The sequence below is a fragment of the Dipodomys spectabilis genome, unplaced genomic scaffold (assembly GCF_019054845.1).
Source record: "Dipodomys spectabilis isolate Male_0828 unplaced genomic scaffold, ASM1905484v1 ptg000256l, whole genome shotgun sequence".
Classification (NCBI taxonomy): Eukaryota; Metazoa; Chordata; class Mammalia; order Rodentia; family Heteromyidae; genus Dipodomys; species Dipodomys spectabilis.
In genome coordinates this window covers 1,963,011-1,988,908 of record NW_024870933.1, presented here as the reverse complement: position 1 = coordinate 1,988,908, position 25,898 = coordinate 1,963,011, and the positions used below count along the sequence as shown (strand labels likewise).

The 25,898-nt window shown below is 38.2% G+C and overlaps 1 protein-coding gene across 2 annotated transcripts in view; it reads right to left on the bottom strand.

The window, feature by feature from the left end:
* Dpp4 (dipeptidyl peptidase 4) overlaps window positions 1-25,898 on the bottom strand; it is an 84,486-nt gene that overhangs the window by 9,992 nt on the left and 48,596 nt on the right. For both annotated transcript variants that reach the window (XM_042699505.1, XM_042699506.1), the window contains exons 12-23: window positions 24,756-24,800; window positions 21,975-22,082; window positions 21,539-21,615; window positions 20,307-20,360; window positions 19,600-19,721; window positions 17,685-17,732; window positions 17,344-17,442; window positions 15,081-15,150; window positions 11,642-11,836; window positions 7,683-7,737; window positions 6,971-7,070; window positions 4,302-4,366 (exon numbers count right to left, since the gene is read on the bottom strand). In XM_042699505.1, coding sequence (XP_042555439.1) covers window positions 4,302-4,366; window positions 6,971-7,070; window positions 7,683-7,737; window positions 11,642-11,836; window positions 15,081-15,150; window positions 17,344-17,442; window positions 17,685-17,732; window positions 19,600-19,721; window positions 20,307-20,360; window positions 21,539-21,615; window positions 21,975-22,082; window positions 24,756-24,800 — 1,038 coding nt within the window. The remainder of the gene's footprint in view (window positions 1-4,301; window positions 4,367-6,970; window positions 7,071-7,682; window positions 7,738-11,641; window positions 11,837-15,080; window positions 15,151-17,343; window positions 17,443-17,684; window positions 17,733-19,599; window positions 19,722-20,306; window positions 20,361-21,538; window positions 21,616-21,974; window positions 22,083-24,755; window positions 24,801-25,898) is intronic.

Genomic DNA, 25,898 nt, shown 5'->3' with positions numbered 1-25,898 from the left:
ACCAACTGCAGAGATGTATTCACAGATCTGTATTGCTCATTAACTCAGGTTTGTCTGTCCTCCCTTTCATGGCCTTATTTAGAGCCCTCTGGAACTAGCTCCTTGGGGTTTTCAGAAGATGAATAACTTCTTTCCTCTTTGACTTCCTTGTATCCTTTTCAAGTGCTTCTGCCTTGCCAAATGACATTGGTCACTACCTTAGTCCCAGGGTCTCTAATCTATAAAGCGCTTCTGAAAGAAGAGCAATGTGTGGAGGCAGTCTCAGAGATGCATGCTGTAGCAAAAGGAGTGCAGACCAGCCTTCGACAGGGCACAACCACACCTGACATTCCTGCCTGTTGCATTCACCTATTTAAAAGGCTGACCTGCTCTAATTCCCTTTCTTCAACAGCAAGTAAGACCTTTATTTTACAAGATGAGCTTCAATTGGTGATGTGGGTTCTTCTGAATTCCTCCAAATCTAGATCATGAGCAAGCAAATATTGGATTCTCTTTTTTTCTTTTTCTTTTCTTTATTTTGTCGGTCATGGGTCTTGAACTCTGGGCCTGGGCACTGTACCTGAGTTCTTCAGTTCAAGGCTAGTGCTCTAGCCTTGAGCTACAGCGCCACTTCCAGTTTTCTAGTGGTTTATTGGAGATAAGAGTTTCACGAACTTTCCTGCCAAACTGGCTTTGAACCGCCATCCTCAGATCTCAGCCTCCTGAGTAGCTAGGATTACAGACATGAGCCACTAGCACCCACCCCTTTTTTTTCTTTGAGTTTTTATTTAAAATGATATTCTCTTTTCAAAGGCTGTAATTCTGACTAGTGTATCAATGGTTTCTTAGCTAAGAATATAGACAAAGGTCAAGGCCTTGCTTAATTGCACACTTTGGGCATGCCTAACTCTCAGTGTGCTGGAAAGAGTCACTGGTGCAAACTAAATGGTAATCTGTCTCAAAATGTTTACATTTGACCCATCTGAATACACGGGGGGGCTAGGGGGGGAAGGAGGTGAAAATCTAAAGAAATTATTGAATTGTTTTCTTTGTCTTTTCAAAGAAGGGAGGGTGGAGAGAGAGGGAGGGAGAGAGAGAAAAAGGAGAAAGAGAGAGAGGGAAAGAAAGAGAAAAGGGGGAAAGAGAGAGAAACAACCTGGGAAAGAAAAAGTAAAAGATGGGGTCCAGAGGGGCAGCTTGGGCCTTGGAGGAAAATAGAATCTTTAAATGTATTCTTGCCAGAGACAAAAGCACAGGCTCATTTAAAAAACAAAGGAGGAGGGCAGCTTTATTCTAAAGCCTGCTGTGCACCAAAAATAGGCTCTTAGATTCAGTTCTCCACATAGATTCAGTACTCCTCAATCGGAGGAAGCAACTTAATCATGGTGGAAACAATTCCTGAATGCATTTGCTTCACTTTCTCCTGCCCACCTTAACTGTCACCCTCCCAGATAATTCCTCCGAGTAACACATTGGGAACCTTTCGCTCCCTGGTACTGGCAGTTTTAATGTGTCCATTGCCAGCAATGAATTTTGTGCCAAGAAAACCCGACTCCTGGCGTGGAAGGATTAAACAGTCCTCGGGTGCCATCTGTGCAGCGAAGTGAAAGAGTGACTTTGTGCACCCAGTGTGCGCATGTTGCCATTGGCAGTAGGAAGTGACTTCTATTTACATGACTACCTCATGCCGGGAACACCTAAGGGGAGAGATGAAAATGGCCACCACCATGGGGGGGGGGGGGATGAGTGGGGGGTTGGTGTGAGAAAGAGCCTATGGAAAAGATTGGAAAAGATACAGATTGAAATGTAAATTAAAGGTTGATGATCCTCTATACATACATCAGGAGGGGTGGTTAAGAAGAAATCAGGCAGGTGTGGTAGATTTTCTCAGATGTCAGACTTTGAACTTGTGCCTTTGCTTCAGGGTTGAAATGTCACTTCAGATTGGAATTGAAAAAAAAATACGTTTTTCCACTTATCTCTCCCATTTTCACAGTCAAGGGTAGGCTTGTGTGAAGTATTATTTGAATATTTTGGGGGCTTTGGGCACTACTAGGGAAGCCCTCTGAAATCAAATTTACGTATTCAGATGGGATCACTGAAAAGAAAATTCAAGCTGTAAACTGAGAGAAATGATGAAGTACAATTTGTGTCAGTGTTTCCCTTCAAAAAGTTTTCAGTGAGAGAACTTGCTGAATTCAGGGCCTCACTCACATTTCTTGATCTACCAGTTGAGTCATGCTCCACTCCAGCATTCTGCTGATTAAATCGCTGGCTTTTCTGCCAGGGCTTGCTTTGAACTGTGATCTTTCAGGTCTCATCCTCCTGACTTGTCAGGAGTACTGGCCAAGGAAGGTTTTAAAACAGATTTATACTTGGTACTGTGCAACCAAAGATTATAATGTTGAAGAAAACCTTGATGAGCAATGATGCTGCAGATGAGAAAAATCCAGCACAAAGTTGTTCTTTAAGACAGAATAAGGCGAGGATTAAAGGTATTCAAGGAAAATACCATGGGATAGCAAAAGGCTACTCCAGTGGGAAGGCAGTCCTTGACAGATGGAAATGGAGAGCAAATAACAGTGAAGGCATTAGGCAAGAGAGGGAAAGATCACAAAATGGAAGGGCACAGGAGCATTCAGAGAACAGTAAGCCTGCCATATAAGAGCACTATAAGAAAGAAGCTCTAAACTGAGAACAGTTCAATAGTAAATACTGGGACAAAGGGCCACCAAATGCAGCAGTGATACTCACTAGACACTATGTTAAAAATAAATTATCTAACTTGTGGGTGGGGACAGGAGGGAAAAACTGGGAGAAAGTGAGGGAAGGGGTGACATTTTTCAAAAAGAAGTGTACTCTTTCTCTGATGTCTTTAACTGTAACTCCTCTGTACATCACCTTACCATAACAATAATTTTTTTTTAAAATAGTGAATACTGGATTTAGTTGAGTACAAAGGGGTAGGGTTGAACTCCTGGTTCTAGGTGGGACAGACTGGAATGAAGAAAACCAAATTAAAGACAGACAAACTAGTCTGATGTTTTAAATAGAGCTAGGTCATGCAACAGCAATGATGCAGTTATGAAGGGAGAGCACTGGGTATGAAGCATTCTAAAGGACTATTGACAGAATGAGGACAACCTGGTTGTGGGAATCCTTTGTAGGGGAAAGGAGATTTGTTTATCATCTCCTTTTGCAGTTTATTATTTTTTTCAACCTGACTGGGAAAATACATGCAGGTACTACCACAAACACATTTCCTTCACACGGATTTGATAATGAAGTTGAAAATAATAGCTAAAACTAAATCATCTGTGTGTATATCTTGCAAAACCGGAAACTTTCAGTTTATTATTTTGATCAGAAGGTTTCATGTTGACATCTTAAAAAAAAGGCATGACTATTGATCCTCAGAGCTAAGAATTAATATGAAGCCTATGTATTGAGAGTTAAAAAACAGATGAGGAATAATTAGAGTCTTGTATTAATATTGTCCTGGGAGAGTTTTAAACATCTTTTGGACAATGAAACTTCAGTGGTGATTTACGTGGTTATCCAAAAATTGTAATTTAGGATTATTTTTCCAGCTATCAAGACAAATATAATTATGAAAACTTTGGAAATGTCAAAATGCTTGGAGGATCTTTAATGTTTACACCACCACATCCACTTGCACCAGTGTGGTACTGAAGGGTATACTGGCTTTGCCATGCTGTCCACCCTAGTGACAAATGATAGTAAAGCTGCAACCAGCACATTTTTCCAGTGCTAAGGCTCATCTTCAGAGCACCCTGCCCGTTGGTTCTGAGAGCCAGATGACTGGATGCTATGTAGATCAGGGGTTTCAGGGTACTTCCCAACTGTATGTGACTCTCACTTGCTTTACTTGAGTCTGTGTTTTTTTAAAAAAAGAATAAAAACAAAAACCTGCTTGGTTGGCTATACAACTTAGTTATGGCAATATCCTAAGAAATTTAAGGTACGTCTGAAGGTGTAGCGTTTTCTGAGTTCGAGGGAAATATGTTGAATTTGACATGTTTTCTAAACTGAAATTTGTATAATTAAAGTAATTATCTGGTGTTGCTTTGTATTTCCAAATGAATGCATATTGTGACCTATATAGCATACGATAAAGACTGTAATTATGCAGAATATAGTAGGGGAAGCTATTGGAGTATCTCTAAACCACCTGTGTTATTTCTTTTGAACATGAATTTTGTTGGAAATAAAAAAATATATTTTCTAAAATAGATACACTTAAAGAGTTCTTCACTATTTGTAACTGGGTTATAGAGTGGACATAGCTCATCATCTCTTACCTTGTAGTTGCCAAGGTTATCTTCTGGAGTTGGGAGGCCCATGTAACGTTCTGTGTACACTGAGTCTGTAATGGGGTGGGGGGGACAAGAATAGATTCATTCTTAAGACAACAGCTTTCTTCTATTTATTGAGTTACTTTACAAATTTTCCTGTGTCTTAACTTAGGCATTACCCTCATTAATGTCTCCTCCAGCTTCTGTTTATTGATATAGTCAGAGGTATTGATGCCCTGACTGCTCACTCAGACTCAAATCTTTTCGTCCTGAGCAGGAATACATTCACACTTAACCCCTTTGATGGAGACAGAAGGAAATCAAACTAGATGTTCTAAAGCACACTAAAAAAAATTCACCTGTAAAAAAGTCAAATGTGAAGTATGAACCATACAAAGAAAATAAAGCTCTTCAAATTGCCTTGAATTTCTTGATTCTGAGAAAAATGCATGCCCTAAGTTTGGATAATATATTGTTTTTTTGAAACCCCTAGCAATGATCAACTACTAGTTGTTAAACTTTTTTATTTTAGTTTTTGGCATGTTGGGATTCACTATATTGAAAAGAAAGCTTTCAGTAATCAGTTCTGTATTGGCTCAGCTACTCCACCCTAATGCAACTTAAATGTTTGTTTTCCATCTTTTAATTTTTTTGTGCCAGTCCTAGGGATTGAACTCAGGGCCTGGGCACTGTCTCTGAGCTTCTTTTGCTCAAGGCTAGCACTCTACCACTTGAACCACAGTGCTACTTCCAGCTTTTTCTGTTTATGTGGAAGAATCAAACCCAGGGCTTCATGTATATTACCACTAAGCCACATTCACAGCCTTCATTTTATGGAGAACTCTTAATTTTTGTGCTATAACATTTAAGCATCGTAAAACAGGTTACATTAATATGTCTGTGGAAATGACATAAACTCTTTTAGCTATAAATATATTGGAATAACATGTTACATAATGGGTTTGGTTATTTTGGATAATTAAACATATTTTGCCCAATTCAAAATGAAATCACAAAGTATCTATATATCGTCTCTAAAATCTCAGTTAAGAAATGTATTGTGGGTAAATTCTATGTAACTTTAGAAATCTGACATTCAAATTAAGAAATCTGATTGTTTTGGAAGCTGCATCCATAAGTCATCAGAATACAATAAGTAAGAATGATATATTCTCATTGTGATTTAAAGGCTAATGCCTTGAATACTGAATGCACAATTATTTCAGTATTAATTCTGTTCATTTGTTAAATGAATATCTACTCTAAATTCAACACCTTAACACTTTTGAATGACTGGTAACAGATTACAGACTACACTGACAAGTATTCTAACACTTAATGAGTGCCTGTGATATTTTATTACTTTGATTAAAATGAATAGACTATACTTTTATATATCTGAAGGGCACTCAGATGTTTTAAGAGTATTTTTAAATCTTCATAAAATGTTCGTGTCTTTTAAAAACTTTACCAGTTTAAGATAATAATTTCAGTTCTACATTGTTGGGTAAAAATAACCTTTCAGGGCAAAATAAAAACTTCCCAAACACCTACAGCCCTTAGTTCTACCTATTTCTTATGTAGACTCTTGTTTATATCAGGTTTATGTGTATAAGAAGATCTGAAAGTTTAAAAATAATATTTAAAATGTTATGTGTAAATGCATGATGCAGTTGTTGTGAACTTTTAGAAATAAGCCTTGAAATACCACTCATAAATTCCTTTTATCCAATCTGAATAAAAATGTCCAAATTTACACACAGATTAAAAGTCTGTTCCTATATATTAGGCAGGGTTGAATCGATTTACTATGCTTTTCTCATTATGTGTGTTTTACTTACAGATCGTTTCTATTATTTTATTGACCACCAGAGGTCTCCAAAAATAAGCCATCTAGCTGAACAATTAATAATCAAGCAGAAAAGTATTAGATGCAAATTAAATTCCAGTGTGTGCTGATCAAGTGGGCCACAGGAAGAAGTAGCAATGTGTTCTGTACACTAAGGACGCCTAAGAGAGGGCCTTCCAAAAGACAGGAAGGACTATATATCAGAATACAAAACTGCATGCGTTCTCTAGCAAGCATCCTATTCTTACACTATGTGAAGGACATCAGATGGGATCAGAGGAGGTACAAGAGAATTCTCTATCTCCTCCGCACCTCTGACCATGCCTTCTTATGCAGTCTTCCACTGGGCATTGCAGTTTTCCAGGTTATGATGCCTTATAATATTCTCTTGATGAGGATGAATCATTTTAGCTACTAAGAAACAGTGAGCACCCCTGCCCTCCGCCGCCAAATTCATCTGTCTTTACTCTTCTTTTCCTCCCAAATCCCAAGTTCTATTTGAGACAGGGAGAAAAGGTTCATATTTCTACAAACAGGTGAAACTCCCCAAACCAAATGTGAATAAAGGCACGGAAGGGTTTATTTGAGCAATTTAGCATTGAAGCTCTTTCAAAATTTAGAAATCAGATTGTGTTTAGATAATAACTATTATCACCCAGTCTTACACAACAAGCAGAATAAATGATATCATCATATCAGTATCCACAAAGACTCTAAGAAGAACCAACCTATTTGCTGTAGAAACACAGGAAGTCAAAAAGGAATGGCTTTCTTTACTGAAATTTTAAGGTCAACATGGTGTCCCTCTTTGACAGCAATTACATACCATAATACTCCCACCGGGACACAGGCGCCACTGCGATTCCACACTTGAACACACCGCTCCCCGATCCCAGGACCATTGAGGTTACGTACCCTCCATATGACTAAGGAACGGAAACAGTTATTTTTATGGAGGTAAAGGAATAAGGACATATGGTAAGCGAGTCGCAGTTTCTACATTTCTCACATCTTTATATACTGTGCCTCTTTAGAGATAGAAAGCATGGTATAGGAGGCTTAAATTGGCCTTAATTGGGCAGTATCTAAAGATTACAGTTTCAGAGGCCTGGCTCCTTCTCTTGTAGATAGAAAGAGAAATGCGTGGAACTTTTGCTGACCCCACTGACTGCATAGTGCACTAATCAATGAAGAATAGTAAGTAAAATCAATAAACACAAAGCTTTACTGACTCATGAGATGTCTCCCTTCCTCCCCTTTTATCTCTCTCCCTCTCCTCCCCTCTCTTTTCTTAGAGAGCTCTCTCTCTCTCTTAAACTTTCTCTTTTCTTTCTCTTCTTCCCTCCCTTCCTCATTGTGATGAACAAAGATTTAGGTCTGCCTTAGTGGAGATTCTAGCATGTTATTGCCCAGAGGTCCAAAACTTGATAAACATTATTTTCATCTCTAAATATTTGTATCCCAAAGATAAATTAGCCTGCTCGGAGTTTTATTCACTAAGCAATGCATACAGATTCATTAGTTAAGCAACTACTCACCCAGCCCCAAATTGCAATTCGCTGGCTGTCCACAAATCCCATTTTTGAAAATTGTCTAAAATACAGGGAAGAAGTCCACAAATCAGTTTGGGACTGTGTATAGAAAATAAAGATAACTGCACAAATGTGCACAAATGTGAAACGTTGACATTTGTTGTCTCTTTCATTCTATTTCAAACTAGGATGAATCACTGCCAGCAATAGAAACACCTGAGAAAACTGTCTACATGAGATAAATGTCTATTATCCTAACCTGACATCTAGATGAACAAGGATTGCTTTTGTTGGAGTCCATAAAACCTCGTGTGTGTGTGTGTGTGTGTGTGTGTGTGTGTGTGTGTGTGATTCACAGAAAACAAATCCTGGCAGTTTTTTTCACAGCTTTATATAAAAATTTGCAGCCCAGATGCACTTTTCTTTACATAATTGAATTTAAATCTCTCCAGATGTTTTTTAAGTTTGAGAGCTGTCGCCCCTGCAATGGAGAAAGATAAGGGCATAGAGAACATCTGGGCAGGGCTTAAAAATGTCTCTAGGCCCCCTACCTGAGAGTTTAAACATCATTGTCTAAATAAATCCCTTCCTATGATAGGTGTTGATTAGTTAGCTCATCACCATTAAATAGAAAGCACAATTTTAGACGGATTAAGAAATTTGGGGTTGTTTCCCCTCCCCTCCCCCCCAGTAAATTATGTTCAGGATTAGAATCTAGGTAAAGAGATTTGAGGGATCTCTTTGTTACTCTTAGCCTTACCTTGAGAGTAATTTTTGACTAAAAAAAAAATCTAGGAAAGGGCTAGGGTCAGGCCTATTGGCTAGCCTAGCCTAGTGGTTCATGCCTACCTAGCTATTCAGGAGGCTGAGATCTGAGGATAACAGTTCTAAGCAAGAAGTCCAGGCAAGTGCTTGAGACTCTTATTTTTTTGGGGGGGGAGGGGGTGGGTCCGGTCATGGGGCCTGAACTCTGGGCCTGGGCTCTGTCCCTCAGCTCTTCAGCTCAAGGCTAGTGCTCTACCACTTGAGCCACAGTGCCACTTCCAGCTTTTTTCTTTTTGCTTATGCGGTGCTGAGGAATCGAACCCAGGGCCTCAGGCATGCAAGGCCAGCACTCTACTACTGAGCCACCTTCCCAGCCCTTGAGACTCTTATCTTAATTTATGCACCAAAAAGCAGAAGCAGAAGTGTGGCTCAAGTGGTACAGCACAAGCCTTGAGAGAAAAAGTTAAGGGATGATGCCTTAATTTAACCCACAGTACACCCTCTCTCTTTCTCTCTCTCTCTCTCTGACACACACACACACACACACACACACACAAACACACTCACACACACACAGACACACCTCCCAAATTAGCAAGTGTAATATTAATTTTGTAGCATGATGGGAGGTTTGGGGCCTTCACAATGACATATCTGAAAGCTTTTGTGTTTTCACTTGATGATGCAAGGCTGATGATGTGCAAGGCTGCCTAGGTAAGTGGCATTAGAGAAAATCCAGAATAGTTTTGTTTTTTTTTTCACTTGGCTTCTCTACACTTCTCTAAACCTGAACAATATTTAGGAATATGCGCTGAAGCATGAGTGTACGTTTTGGCAAATATTTTCAGGGTAAATATAATAGTTGAAACCATGACTTTGAACACTCTTACAGTCTTCCGGACCATCTTCCTGTTTGTGAGAATACAAGAATAAAATGTTCTTCCATTGGATTCCATGCAAAGTTCACCTGAGTTTGTACCTTGTTTGAAGTTCTATATAAGCTAGATCATGTACACTTTTCAAAATGTCGAATGAGACATTTTCATTCTTTCAAGTTACTAAAATAGTGTTTCATTGTGTAAATATACTCAGTCTCATTATTATTATTATTGTCCTGGGATTTGAACTCAGGATGTTGTGCTTATAGACAACTGCTCTATTGTTGAACCATGCCTCACATATCTGTAATGTACAAAGAAGTTACAGTTATATAAGCTATGTAAGTCAGGTAAAGAGTACATTTCTGTAGTGTCACCCCTACTCTGCATTTTCTAAAAATCTATTATCAAAATATCAAAGTCTGGTTCTTAAGCAAATTTACACTCTCTCTAATTGAAATCTTTTTTTAATTTCATGGAAAAGTTATTAATTTTAGTATAAGGAAATTTCATCCACTCAGGAACATCAAAAATTGTCCATCATCTTCCTTTATATTCTTTGGTTGTCTCTTTTCCTAAAGGCAATTTAATCATTCATGGATCTTTCTCCATTCACTAGTCTATGATTTCACAACAGTGTCTCAAATCACCTCATTTATTAGTCTTCCCTAGACATTCAAAGATTATATTTCTGATTTACCAGTTGAATGCTGTTGAACAGAAGAATTGGAATAAGAATGGATCCTAATCCTGACTCACCTTGACAAGTTACCCAAGAGTTTCTATTTCTTTACCTGAATATAAAATCACCCACCACCCACAGTTTCTATATGGTTTCAGTGGCAAATACAGGTAAAGTGCTTCACAGGTTACACACATATACTACACTTCTCCTTTCTTTTAAACCAGAGCAGTCACATGCCATACGGAAGGGCAGAAGAATGGGATGCTTATACAATAAATGAAGCCCTTATAAATTTGGCCCATAATAAGTGTACTCCATGGTTTTCCAAAAATAGGGAAAATAAGGACTGCTCCCAGATCTTATAGTTGTGACCTTCTACAACATAATTATGCACTGAATCCCTCTATTCTGCCTTAATTGTAAGGGATGAACTCAAATGTTTAGTCAGATGTGTATTCAGTGTGATGGATGATTTTGATTGTTAACCGAATTAGAGAATCCTATAGAAGATTGGTAAAGCACACCTCTGGGAATGCTCATGAGGACATTTCCAGAGATGATTAATTTAGGATGAAAGACCATCCCATAGACTAAGGCTAAAATAAGTAAAAAGAAATGAAAGTAGAAAAAGAAAATAAGATAAAAGAAAAAAATTCCTCAGTACAGGTGTTTGTTTCCTCCATTTTCTGTCTGCTATAAGATGAGTAGCCTCTGCCATATTCTCATGTCACCATAATGGTCTGCCTCACTATGCATAGGCCCAATGACTATGGACTGAAATTTGGGAAACTATGAGGCAAAGTAAGTAATTCTCCCCTTAAATTGTTTATGTTAAGCACTTTGTCACAGCAGTGCAAGTTTGACAAACATAGTAAATTGATATCAAGAACTGAAGTTATCATTGTGATTTCCTGACTGTGTCTTCCTGAAACCTTTGGAAGTGAAGTGTGAGAAACTGGGAAAAGATTGTAGAAGCAGGCTAGAAAAACCTAGAGTGCCATAAAGAGAGCTCAGTGGGCAACTCTTGTGGAAGCACAGCAGATCAGAATGCTGAATGAAATGTGTGTAAGATTGAGCTCAGGAGGTTTCAAATGAGAACAAGGACTATATTGGGAATCAGACTAGATAACATTTGTGTTATGTTGTGGTGAAGAATATGTCTACATTTTGTCCGTGTTCTAAGACTTTGTAGCAGAGTTAGTTAAATGGTGATGGAGGAAATTTCAAGGCAGCCCAGAATTTTGACTGTAATATAGTTATGGTTGTCTGCTTTTAGTGAAGTTTGCAGGAAGGACTGAGAGCTCAAAGCAGAGCAAATAGAGTTTTAAAACCTGTAGATTCAACAGAGCCAAGGATTATGAACTGAAACTTCTGAAACTGTGTGTCAAAATAAAAGCTTTCTTCAGTTACATGTGAAAAGAAACATAAAATGATTTTTTTCAAATTTTATACAAATCTATAATGACATATATTTTTATTTAAATATAATATCTCCACTAAAAAAAAACTACTACAAGGATGAAAGATTGCAGGCTCATTCCAGCATCCTTTATGATCTTGACATTTTATAACGGTAAAAGATAAATTAAGGGGAAGAAAAGTTAGATGACCTTTGGGGTCATCTCCTAGGCACTCACCTGGCTGCTTCAATTTGATCTTCAATTTCAAATGTTCCCAGTCTTCTGTAGATTGCATGCATGATTTTATCTCCTTGGTAGCCACTTCCTCTGCCATCAAAGCTAGCTACTATGATATTTTCTGTACTTGCAAGGTAGGTGGCCCAGTTCAATCTGAAGATAGTATCTGCTTTTTGACTACAGGGGCCTGCATAGCTGTGAAAATTCCAAGTCATTATCTGTCACAGTTTTTCTGAATCTAATGAAAAGTACTGCATTTATCTTTCCTGTGCACAAGATGCGTGCATCTTTCCTTCTTTCCATCATGATTCTGACTCTGAAATCATGCCAGCAAGTAGGTTATCTAGAAGTGAATTTTTAAAATTTGGCAACAAGGATGTAGTTAATGTTTATTTCCTTCAAAGATGTCCAACAGTTTAAGCTTTGGAGAGAATTATACTACTTCCCTCCCTCGTTCCTTCCTTTCCTTCCTTTCTTTTCCTTTCCTTTCCTTTCCTTCCTTCCTTCCTTCCTTCCTTCTTTCCTTCCTTCCTTCCTTCCTTCCTTCCTTCCTTCCTTCCTCCCTCCCTCCCTCCCTCCCTCCCTCCCTCCCTCCCTCCCTCCCTCCCTTCTTCTTCTTTCTTTCTTTCTTTCTTTCTTTCTTTCTTTCTTTCTTTCTTTCTTTCTTTCTTTCTTTCTTTCTTTCTTTCTTTCTTTCTTTTTCTTTCTTTCTTTCTTTCTTTCTTTCTCCTTTTAATCTTTCTTTTTCTTTCATTTTTTGTGCCAGCCCTCAGGTTAAAACTCAGACTTTGGGTGCTGTCCCTGAGCTTCTTTTATTCAAGGCTATAGCTCTACCACTTGAGCCACACCTCCACTTTTGTCTTTTTTTGGTAGTTAATTGGAGATAAGTATCTCACAAGCTTTCCTGCCTTGGCTGGCTTCAAAGCACAATTCTTAGATCTCAGCCTTCTGAGAAACTAGGATTACAGAAAAAAAGCCACCCATGTCCAACTAAAAGAGTTCATTGTAAAAGTGATGCACAATCTTGTTAAACAATTTCTGTAATAGTGGGGATAGAAATGTGTTATAAAAAATTGCTGATGGCAATTAAGGAAGTATTAACTATCTTTCCATCTCAGATTAAAAATACTCCATCTACAAGTTTGAATTATTAAATCAAGACTTTCTTAAGATCTTTACTGTTGCTTCATCTTATGATTTGCATTTCCCTAAATAGTCATTATAAGGTTGCTCACACTAAGACTCTATAAATCACAGATGAATGAATCATGATAAGAATGAATACTAAGTATATAAAAGCTGAGAGAAAGCCAGGTACCAATGGCTCACATCAGTCATCCTAGCTACTCAGGAGGTTGAGACCTGAGGATTGCAGTTCAAAGCCAGCCTGCTCAGGAAAGTCCATGAGACTCATGTCTCCAATTAACGACACACACACACACACACACACACACACACACACACACACACACACACACAGAGCTGCATGTGTGGATGTGCGATGTCATACACCTGTATTCTCAGCTGAAGTGGAAGGATTGTCAATTTGAAATAAACCTAGGTTTTACAGTAAGACCCTATCTCAAAAAGAAAAAAAAAATCCTCAAAAGAACTATAACCTTATCACCTTGTATTGGAGAACAGGCTTGTTCAGCATTCTACTCACTAACAATTAACTCCTTGTTAAAATTTTAACTCCCTGTGTTTGCAGCTCTATAACCTATCCCACACATAGCTGTATGAAGAACCTTTCTGAGCCTGCTCTGAGTCTGTTGAAGATAGGTCCCTATTGCATTATTTATTATTTAAGTACATCACCTTTGCATGAGCTACACGATTCCTGGACACATCTTCTTTAGTACCTACTCCCTTCACTGGCCCATCTCCCTCGCTCATCTGCTTACCTTCCCAATACAGGGACAAACAACTCATGCTAACATACCTTTGCTAACCTTTTCCCTCTCTTTTTAGGAATGGCATTCATAAGAACTTACACACATATTGTAGTATTTTTATTTTAAAACTAAATTACCATTTTAATTTTAAACAAAGGAATATATTTATATATTTTCAGGTCAGCAAACATTCTTTAATAATCTGAAATATGTCAGCTCTGTCAATGATAATAAATTTGGTAGATTAAGGGCTTGTCTTAATGTCAGATATGTATCAAGTTACTCATTCCCAAGATTAAGCAATCTCATTTTTTAAAAAATTGAAAACAGAGACTTGGAGCGCAAAAGAGGAGGAAAATAACTGAAGAGAAATGGGCGTGGATCCTACTTTTCACTTTTCTTTTTTAATTTCCCTATTACAGGGGAGTCAAAAAACATAAAAAAAGGTCATCTTTTCTGAAGGTTGTTTTTAATATTGGAGATAAAGCCCAAAACCAATTAGCATCACTAAAGAATTTGACTTCAATAAGTAAAAATTAGACTCAACAAAATCAAATGGCTTATCTGGAAGTTTGAAACACTAGTCTTTCCTTTTCTTTGTGTTTCTATGTTTAGGCTTTATGGGGCTGACCAGCATAGGGAACAAAGTTAGGTCTAATTCTACTATCTGCAACATTGTTTCTCCAAGACACAAAGAAAAATGAGATCTCTGACTTTCAGTTTCTCCTTTAAATGATCAGCCAAAGAACTCACTACATTACTTTGTTGTCTGAATAAAATAAGGCAAATTAAGCATGGAATTCATGGCAGCTAGCCAGCACATTTATTGCCTTGTTTTGTTTTTAATAAAGGAAATGATGTGTATAATGGCAGGAAGAGTGTGGAAGCATGGGTGAGATCAGGACAATTTTAGAAGGTGAAGTTAATTATATTTTTCATAATTAAAAATGTATTTTACTCTGCCATATTCTGAATTCATAGAAGTTGAATTCTCATTTACTCTCCAAATGCTTGTGATTTTAGAACTTTCTCTAAGACCTGAAGTTTAGATTATAATAAACACACTCATATATCATGTCTCCTCTTCACCAAAAAGGGAAATGGAAAATACCAGACAGATACTGGATGAACTACAAGAGAAATCTGAGGTCCTAATGAATCAGAAGAAACACATGGGAGATGTGTGGGCAAATTTTGGAGCTAGAGGATTGTGGGGACTGTTAATGCCCATCCCTTATTTGCTGAAATTTCCAGGAGGTAAGGATGAAATGGGGCTTGAGAATGCCTGTGAAATTCCCTTGGATTTGGGAATGTAAAGCAAAAGAAAAGCCATACGATTAAGACAGAAGAGAAGTAATCTATCTTGTCTATTAGGAAGACGAGAGAAAACACAGGGTTTTTTTTTAGTTCAAAATGGAGAAAGGGAAATAGTAATCGGTGATTCTGGAAGAGGGAGAGGATGCTTTGGGATTTATTTTTCACTAACATGTATTGGAAAAAATATGATGGTTAGCTGTTAAATTGCTCCCCTTTTAAATACTTACACTTCTAATAGCAGAGGATATTTCTTGGATTTATCAAAATGTGGAGGCAAGATCATTTGATACCAAAATTCTAAACAAACAGAAAGAAAAATTAGTGATTTAAGACAAATTCTATAAGATCTCATCTCTTATTTCTGTAAGTGATGGCATATTTAGCATTTTGTTAAACTGGAATAGTAAAAGAAAAGGAACTGTTTGGATTCAGTACATTTTTAAGATCTGAAAGTACTATGCTCAATTAAAATACCAGTTAATATTTAAGCAATAAAGTTGTTTGCAATGCATCCATCAAATGCATTGGTGCCTTGTGAAATAAAAGTGCATCTTAGAATTTCTAATGTTTTGTTTTTATGATTCTGTTCTTTGGCATCTGATCTACTTATCTCGTTTGTTTATGGCTTATGTTCTAAGTTTTCCTCCCAAATGTTTTCCTCTACTTGAATTTCTTTGAAGCTGCTTACAATGTGTAGTTGGCCTTCACTATATTTTATAATACTGATTTAATAACATTTTTATAATTCCTACTGCCATCCCAGACCACGAGGCTGGGTTCCCACTTTCAGCTTTGATTTACAGGCTGACTCCGGCTGCTCTGAAGCGGATTGTTCTATACATCTCCTGTGATCTGTTCTGTTTTAGCTCCTGTGCTTGATATAACATTGGTTTAATAAAATCTGTCCCTAAATTGCAAAGCAGTTTCTTTTACTCTCAAAGATGAGTAAGACTTAAAAAAAGAGTTTGAGCAGATTTTAATATTTCAAGCTTTAGTAGATTTAAACTGTAAATATTTTTTCTACATTTTCTTATCTCTAGAGATTACTTCTTGCATTCACCATTTTTTAAAAAAATGATCTTACAATTATTTTGGTTAAGGAAAAAAGAAAGAATTAGTAGTAAAATCTTTATATAGCTAGAAGTATCTTCATATTTTGCTGAAGATTTTATGCTTCTGATTAAATGCTTGTGAGATAAAAAGGTTAAGTCTCTATGATAATTTCAATAAAGTATCAAACTATCAGTCAGCCATGATATTTTTAATGACTATGCCAAGATTGCTCTTTGATTTCCTACTTGGTCTGAATCACCACAAGCTGAGTAGAAGGGGTTTTATTTTCTGCCTTTCTGCAAGGTGGATGAATGTTATTCTAGTCTCCGAGTCCCATTTTTCTGCTGCCTGTTTTCAGCACTCCCTCCACCTCCAATTCATAACTCTTCTCCTATAGTGTGAGTGGTTATAGCCATTCCTAGGGGAATCCCCACTCTCATGTTTTCTCACAGTACCATCCTGAAATCACTATCAAGTTTCCCTTTAACTATGGGAATTCCCTGACCCTAAGCCTCTCGGGCTCCTACTGGGGACCATCTGATATAAAATGTCATATTTCATTATTCAATGTCTTTGCCCTAGCCTGTCAGAGTTACCTCTTGCTGTTCAAGCATGGCTGGGGGCCAGGGAAACTTGTATCATCTAGGATCCTACCATCAACACTGGATCCTCATCCCATTCTGACCAGTCAGAATATACATAGTTACAAGGCTGACAGGTACCTTCAGTTTGAGTAGCACTGCCTGGAGTTATTCCTTAGAAGTATGCCTTTTTCCAAGGCCTATGCTACCCTTTCAAATAAATAGGTTGGATATTTTCTAGTTCTCCTAACATAAAAAAAAAACCTCAGCTAAATCAGTCCAGATGGATTTCTACCATCCCCTGTATGTTGTTAACCATTAGTGGAAGACGCCAAACAAAATATCTGACAAAAATTTTTTGTTCAGAGAAACCTATTGCTCTTAGTGGTCCCTAAACAGAATCCATGATTGAACTCTCAAGCCCTGCCCTAGGCTGAGAAGCAAAGAGGGGAAGGAAAACTTCAAGCTCCCCAACTTTTAATGTAATCATTTCAGATATTCTCCATCTCTATTGTTTCAAGACAAAATGTATTAGGTATGATTCAACTCACCAATAGTGTTTTTATAATTAATACTAGTAGAATAGAGTTACTAAGTGGATAAACTGACCTAGCAGTACTGCACTTTCTTCAAGTTCTGTTCCTCTTTGCAAAGCCAATTTTACATAGAATGGCATTAGATTTTAATATAAAGGAACATAAAAGTAGTTGCTCTGTGGCAGACATTTCCATGGGAAAATTACCCTTAGAACTAGATTCATATAATATGTAATGGTTATTTTTCAGACTGAATTATCATATTAGTTCTATTTTATTGTTTTATTGCAAAGTATGATTCCCAAAGAAGGTTAACTTACTTGTTTCATTCAAAATAATGAAGTCCAGTTTTTTGGAAGGCATTCGAACATCCTGTAACATTGTATCCAAAGCTGAATTGTCTTCTAGCACTCTTAGTTCTAAACAAGTACATAAAGCAACAGTAATTCATTTTATTGTGAGGAATTTAGATTACATAATGCCACAATGAGCATGAAATGTAATAACCAGATGGACCTTATATACTAAAGGTTATAAACCTTGTGTTCAACAGTGTTGAATGCTAAAAGCTAAGGAAAAATCATACAAGGCTACGCATACTATGGTTCTATTCACACACATTTTCCTGAAACCAAATGGAGAGATAAACAGGAGAAAATACCTTTGTCATTTGAGCTGCTATGTAAAGTATAGAGAGGCAGTCCAGGACCTGTTAACATAACCAGGGAAAGTATATTTTAATAAGAATAGCACATATAACTTCAAAAATAATATTATTTCCATTTAACTTTGATAGAACACACAATAAATATTGCAGTGGGTGCAGAGCTTAACAAATACCAACTGTGTTTCTTTTTATCTTTAAAATAACTGCAATTGGGTGCAGTAAATACTTCTGGAAAGGTACCAGGCTCAGCAGAATGGGGTGGGGAATGAACCTCTACCCTCCTAGGCATTCTGGGCACATTATCAGTCCTGAGCCTGATCTTTCATCAGTAAGCTTACGTGAGAAATAATAAATGAGCCCATTTTTCTTTATCCTTCATATGGAATTCCTCCCTAATCACACCACCTCTCAGACCCTATATTCTCTGGTGGTCCCTTCGCTGGAGCCAGCCTCACCTGGGGGAGGGCTCCCTCTGCCCAAGCACCCCCATTTGGAAGAGTCTTGGAGCCAGGAGCACATCTGTAGTGCCTGACTTGGATAAGCAATTCCTTCCTGGCAGGCAAAAGTGTTTTTCTCACAAGCCCTTATCTTCACTATTTATCCCAACTGTGGGAGTTGCAGAGAAGAAGGTAATGTAAAGCAAAGCCATTCATTTCTCACGCATTCAGATGATAATATTAACTTAAAGATTAGATTGAAACCACAAGACTTTCATAGACCTGGGTTTGGATCCTGGCTGGCCTAGGACAACATTATTAATGTCTCAATTTTCTCATATAGAAAAGGAGGTGAATAATATGATTTTTTTATAGTTCCCTAAGGGTTAAACAAAATCATGTATGTCAGTTCTCAGCACAGTGCATATGACAAAGCACATGTCCAAGAAATGGTGACAAAAAGCAGTCACAGGAAAGAAGCATAAAGAGTTATATAATCAAGAGACAAAGAGAGACTCAAATCTCTTTTTTGATGTTGCTAATGCTTTTCAAAATATCCAGATTCTAGCCAGGTGCTAGGGGCTTATGCCTGTAATCCTATCTATTCAAGCAGTTAAGATTTGACGATCCTGATTCATAGACAGCCCGGGCAGGAAAGTCTGTGAGACAATTATGTCCAATAAACTACAAAAAAAAAAAAAAAAAAAGCTGGAAGTGGAGTTGTGGCTCAAGTGACAATGTTCTAGCCTTGAGCACAAAAGCTCAGGGACAATATCTTGGCCTTGAGTTCAAGCCCCAGGACCAACACACATACACACACACACACACACACACACACACACACACACACACACACGGAGGGAGGAGCGAGAGACACACATGCACACAAATCCTAATTCCTTCTCTCATTTTGAGAAGTAATGAAACACAATCTTTAGAAGAGAAGGCTCATGAGGCAAAATCCTCCCATGCTTGAATCTCATTGCAGTTTTTGTGCGACCTCCATTACTCCCTGAGTCTTTGCTCCCAATCCAGGTTTCTTCACTTGTAATACATAGTAGCAATAGAATCAGAAGATAAGGCAGAGAGCATGTTGAGTGACAGGCACTATTCACAGTCTTCCATTTAAGGAATGAGTACACAAATAATCATTTAAAATCCAATTATGTGAATACGTACAAACAAAAGTCTTTGAAGAGAAAGGAAAGATGTTTATACTTAACATTAAATGAAAAGTGGACAGAAAAGTGATTTTAAAAGCTCCTCACATTCGAAAGGAGTGAGCTGAACAGAGAAGAAAGAATGGGCACTGGACAAGGAATGGGAATGGAAAGGAAACCTTAGGCGTGGAGAGACAAGCCCAAGAGGAGGTAAGGAAGCTGTCTGGAGAGGAGAATGGAGGGTCATATACACCTGCTGAGAGCCCAGGGAATCAGTGTCTCTCCCCTCTCCCCCTATCAGCATAAACTTACCTGAACACCTCAGCTGATAATACTTGGCCTGTTTGCTAAAGGACACCGAATAATACTGACACCTTTCTGGGTTGAGATCACAACTAAGGCATGTCACCTTTGTGTGGTCATTAAGTTGGACTCTGTAAAACCAACAGTGGAATTAAATATATGAAGAAAGAGCACATGAAAGAGGAAATTGAATAATGTCATAGTCTAGCTTCAGAGGTATCAGAATGGCAAAACAATCCTTATAAGCTTCTTAAAAAATATTAAGTCCAAGCTGGGCGCTGGTGGCTCACGCCTGTAATCCTAGCTACTCAGGAGGCTGAGATCTGAGGATCGCGGTTCAAAGCCAGCCCGGGCAGGAGAGACCGTGAGACTCCTATCTCCAATAAACCACTCAGAAAACCGGAAGTGACGCTGTAGCTCAAGTGGTAGAGCGCTCGCCTTGAGCTGAAGAGCTGAGGGACAGCGCCCAGGCCCAGAGTTCAAGCCCCACGACCAACAAAAAAAAAAAAAATTAAGTCCAGACATCAATAATGATTTAAACCTCCCATTGTTTGGAAAAGTCACAAAATATCTGATAAAGACATGATGATTGATTTATGAGAAAATAAAAACACTTGATAAACAGTTCCAGCTTAATGTTATTGAGAGCATGATAGAAAAAAAGAGATTGCTCATCAGCTCAAACACTAAGGTCGACAATTTGACAGAGCTCTTACTTATAAAGATTTCTTCCTCCTGGCATTCCTTTATATTCATTACTGATGTAGTATCTGGGAAGAAACAAATGTATATTAATTAATCAGCTATATTCCCTGAATTCAAGCCCAGACATGACCAGTGTATATGACGCAGCACCAGGGCCTGCCCTACCTTCACACTTGTTCCCTAGCCCTTCTCCATTACCTCCTGAGCCCTTCCCTTCATACTCTTTTATTTTTCTTAACAGACTAAACTGTATGAAAGAAGGGATTTCTTCATTAACTAAAATCACAGATAAAATTCAAAAGAATGTTTTTTCTATGGAAAATATGACCATGTGGGCTTTGGTGGCTCAAACCTATGACCCTAGCTACTCAGAAGGCTGAGATTTGAGAAATGCTATTTGACAAACTCAGACTCATCTCCAAATAGCCAGCAAAAAAAAAAAAATGGAGTAGAGACATCACACAAGTGACAGAGTGCCAATCTCGAGTGAAGACTCTAAAGGAGAGTACTCTGGCCTTTAGTTCAAGCCCTAATACTTGCATAAAAAAAAAGAAAAGAAAAGAGAAAATATGACTGAGTAGTCTGAAAATGAGCTCCTTGTAGCTATCCAGTTTTCCATATTTTTCTATTCATAGCATAGATTACTAAGTGGTACGGACCTTTTCCTCCAGAGAGTGCCAGAGCCATATCTTAAAAGTCTTCAAACACCACTTTGGGCAGCGGCAAAATTCCTATGTATGAGTCTGATAAAGAACCATAAAAGTGCTTGGGATTGTAATTTGAAAAATGGCATTTGCTGTTCCACCGAATCAGGTATAGTAGTGGATAGCCTTCTCCAAGCTTTCCATTTTCCAAAGAGAAAAGCTACGACACAGGCAGATAAAATTGCCTTTCCCAGCCTGCCAGAAATTCAGTGCCAGCAGAAAGTTCACAGAATGCCCCCAGTGCTCATGTAGCGCTTCAGGACGTTCTGGTAAAAGAGGCTGCAGTTCCCGTATTGTGAAGCAGGTAAGAGCAAGAGGTAGAGCTGCTCGGTGGCATGATATCAAATCTGCTGAACATATGTGAAAATCATTAAGGCTTCCGTATGTTAAAAAGAAAAAAAAAGATTGAACACATTCCAAATAGACTACTCTCTATTTGTAGGAGTTTTTTTTTTTCTTTTTTTTCTTCCTACTTCTGTGCAAGGAGGGCATGCATATAAAGCCTGGGTTTGTATTCTACTGGTGATTTGAATACTCACAGATAATTGCTGGTCACAGCTTCTATCCGAACTACTTCCCAGGCTCCTTCAGTAATAAATGTGCAGTCCTGATTGGGCTTTTAATAAGACATTCGTGAGACTCTCTAATCAAAAGTTAAGTAGAGGATTAAATCATTTCTATCAGATATTCAAATAATCTTGAGGACTGTTTTCTGTTAAAAATGATCTTTAAGTAGTTATGCAAAGGGTTTTAATTCAACCTGTCAATTAATGTGAGTACAATGCATCATGATCAACATCACCATTTCTATCATTTTTCCTTGTTAGGTATCCACATCCCAGCTCACCTTACTCCAATACCACTGAAGAATTTTGAATTAGCTTATTTGTATACACTGACTTTTCCAAAGTATTTCCACTGTCAGGTAGTTTCAAAAACAAGTCAACTTGGAATAGCATATGTAAGACTACTTACTTTATTTTCTTTTTGGAAAAGGCATATGTGTCTGTAACCTTCTTTATTACTGATGACCTTGTAGAAACTATTACCATCAGAGGTAAAATGAGGTTCTGCTGGTTTAAACTAGAAATAAAATAATAGAGAACAAAAAAATGTTAAAACACTAGGCTCATGTCAGAATCAACTTTAGTTTTATAAAATCCTCCCAACACCTGTGTTCAAACCTCTATACTGCATTTCCTTACCAAATAAAACTACAGGGTATCAGAAAGACAATCATCCTACAGTGAAATGTGAACAAAATGATCAAACTCATGGGGAAATTTTGGTGGACAAATGAGAATGAACATTTACCTCCGCCTGGGACTTTTTTTTTTTTTTTGTCAGTCATGGGGCTTGAACTCTGGGCCTGGGTGCTATCCCTCAGCTCTTCAGCTCAAGGCAAGCACTCTTACCACTTGAGCCATAGCGCCACTTCCAGCTTTCTGGTTGTTAATTGGAGATGAGTCTCATGGATTTTCCTGCCTGGGCTGGCTTTGAACTGTGATCCTCAGATCTCAGTCTCCTGAGTAGCTAGGATTATAGGTGTGAGCTACCAGCTCTTGGGACTCTTGGTATATAGATATGGTTCTGCTATTTTGAAACATCTTCTCTCCATAAAAACCATGATGTCAAATGCTGGTGGCTCCCACCTGTAATCCTTGCTACTCAGGAGGCTGAAATCTGAGGATAACATTTCAAAGCCAGCCCAAGCAGGAAAGCATTCTTCTCTCCAGTTAACCACCAAAAAGCCAGAAGTGATGCTGTGGCTCAAGTGACAGAGCCCAGCCTTAAGCAAAAACTGCTAAGGAGCTGCAACCAGGCCCCAACTTCAAGCATCAGCGTACACAATAAGGATGGTGACTTCGGGTCCCATGTTTGTAAAACCTAGCATTTATCTACACTCAGAAAATAAATTCCTTCAGTGTCACAAATATACTTGCATGAAATAGACATACAATTAATTGCCTATTTCAGGTTGGGTGTGTTTAATTTCGGAGAATTTGAACCTTTATTTACAAGCTTTACTTTTGAAAGTCAAGCTTTCAAAAGGAAAGATAGACCATCAGTGATGTCTCTTGTATATTTCATATGGAAGCATGCATATAGTTACTTTTATCAAAAGCTTTTTCATTTTCCTAAAGATGATCAACATTTTATAAGAAAAGGTTGCACAGAAATATGGAAGAAAATTTTCTTTTTCTTTCATTTCAATAAAAGACAGTATGCAGAATAAAATGCAGTTTGAGTAAGAGAGTGTCTGTCCCAGCCTGAAAGGAATATGTTGCTTTACAATTTCCATTTCCTAGCTACATTTGAGAGCAGGTAGGAGATGGTCTTTTAAAAATGTTGGTTCACTTCACCCTCGATGTTGCCTCTCTCATCAGCTCCCATTTGGGGAAGGAAGACAAATGCTTGCCTCTTCTATTTAGTAATTCGAAGTGAATTCATTTATGGAGCAAGCTGAGGCGTGCAGTACACTTGGTGTTCTCATTACAGAGCTCTGAAACACATTCCCCTCTCCAGACCTGTGTTCACAGCCTTATCTTTTTAATACATTTCCCTGTTTCCCCTGGATGGAGTTGTGCCTAGTAGAAATGTGTGAAAAGTGGCATCTGTCTGGTTAAATACAGAGAGGAAAAAACATATTTTTTTCTAAGAGTCGTGAGGAAGTGTAGCGTGTCTCTTGCCATGGAGGAAACCACTTTTCATGTTGGCAAACCTCTCCCCTCTGCCCAATCAATGCCTGAAGAGAAAGGACACGCCAATGTTACCAGAGTTCTGAGCCCAGCTGGATGCAGTCATCTTCCTGGACGGTGGCCTCGCCTCCATCACGCAAGCGATGTAAAATATTTACATTTTTGTGTGTGTTGCTTTATTTCCCTCTCAAAGGATTAATAGAAATATTCATGAAAGTTAGATGCAATCCATTTTTTTTCATAGTTGTAGAAGGTGTCATAATGACTGCAGTTCTGTCCTCTACCTGTCCTTCTACCAAGGGCTATCTGACTATTTAAAGCATCACCTGTGGCCCATACAAAGTGATCAATATAGACAGATAGCTGAGGGCAGCCATGAGAAGTTTACATGTCCTGTCTTGTTTCATATGATTTCATGAGGCTTCTGTGGCCTGTGGGCTGGATGTTCCCCACCCCTGATAATTTATTCCATGGACTGATAACAAGGTAGTTGGTCGTTCTATGTGGTGGGTATGAGATGCAGAAGGAGTGAGAAGCAGAGGAAGCTTCTAAAGGCCACTATGCTTTCTGGAATAAAGTTCTGCATCTGAGTGCCCAATGACATGCGAACTCACATGAGTATGATTTCCTCCTGAGAGGTGTATCAGGCATTGTGTGGTTGTGCTGAGTTTCTGCTAGTTGTAGTTGCATCTCCTTAGGCATTTTTCCAAGCTGCGATGGAAACTGTGCTTTCTATCTTCAAAGCACATAACTTCAAATATGAGGTCAACAGGCACAATCAGCATCCTGGCTGCCTTTCAGCAGTGCTTGCTTTTTAACTTACTGGAAGCTACAGTTTGCCTAGAGTACGTGTTTCATGCTCTGTTCTTGACTTTGTCTAAATGAGTATGTTACACATTGTTCATTAAAAAAAGATATTATCATAAGAAGCATTTCCAATATTTTGAGAAATAGGTCAACTGGTATCTCTACCATTGAGAAATAATAGAGTCATAGTATAGAAAATTACTCAGCTCTGAGGAGCTGACCCATATATATTCTGTAACTCAGTACTTACTCTTCCAACCCAGCCTGTAGTACTTGTTTCAACATGCTGCTGTGCCTAGGAAGGAAACAAAATACAGTGACAGCCACTTCAAAGAGAAGTAAGATGATGAAATCTCTTCTCAAGACACAATTTGTGGGAAAATAAGCAACTTGGCATTTAAAATGACTGAACATGAAAACTCTCCATTCATACATTTCTATTAGTGTTAGCAGTTTTTAGTGAAATTACATTCAATTATTTGCCTTTCTTGCCAGGAGCTCTCTCTTGGCTCCAGCCCATACATATATTGTCCTGAAGCTCCACTGACATTTTATTTATTTATTTATAAATTCATATGTTTGTTATCTTTAAGTAGTTATACAGAAGATTTCATTTTAACCTGTCCACTGATATTTAGCGTCAACAGGTACAGAACTGAAGATTATTTCCTTCTCCTCCCCACGTTCTCTCAAGTGAAAAAAACTGGGAGTCATTCTAGATTCCTATTCTTCTATAGCTCCCTTGGTCAGCCCATCTCTTGACTTCTCTATCTGTCATTGACTGCCTTCTTGTTCTTGGCAGGTTTCCCTTGGTCCACTGCCATGGTCTCCTAATTGGAGATGCTGCTTATCATTTCTCCTTCTGTTCTACTATCCACCATGCTTAGCCCCCACACCCCTTGCAACAGTTCCAGTCCCGTCATGACACTCTTTCAATGTAAAAGCTTAAAAGAGTTCCTATTTCTTACAACATAAATCCAGATGCGTCAGATGTCACCTGAGCCAGAATTCTATTGCTAATTCTTCAGAATAGCACATGAGCCTGATCTGCTATCTCTAGCCTCAGTTTCCATTTCTGTTCCTCTTATCTAGCCTCAGTGACAAGTGCCCATAGTTCCTGCAAACTCTCACTTATCACTCTAGAACCTTTTCCTCGGTCCACAGCTTAGAAGGGTCTTTGCTCATATCTACTATGCTCTGTTTCCCCTATGCGATTTCCTTATTCTGCTCTAACTGGTCACAGCAGAACTGTCTTTTATCTCTCTTCATCTGAGGTGCCTTGAATAAAGCCTTTTATGGCACTATATCCTGATAGGATGATGATTTAATTCTCAAGAAACAAAGATTTGGGGTTTTGCAGTTGTAGTTCTAGCTTTGTCCTGTGACCTGATCA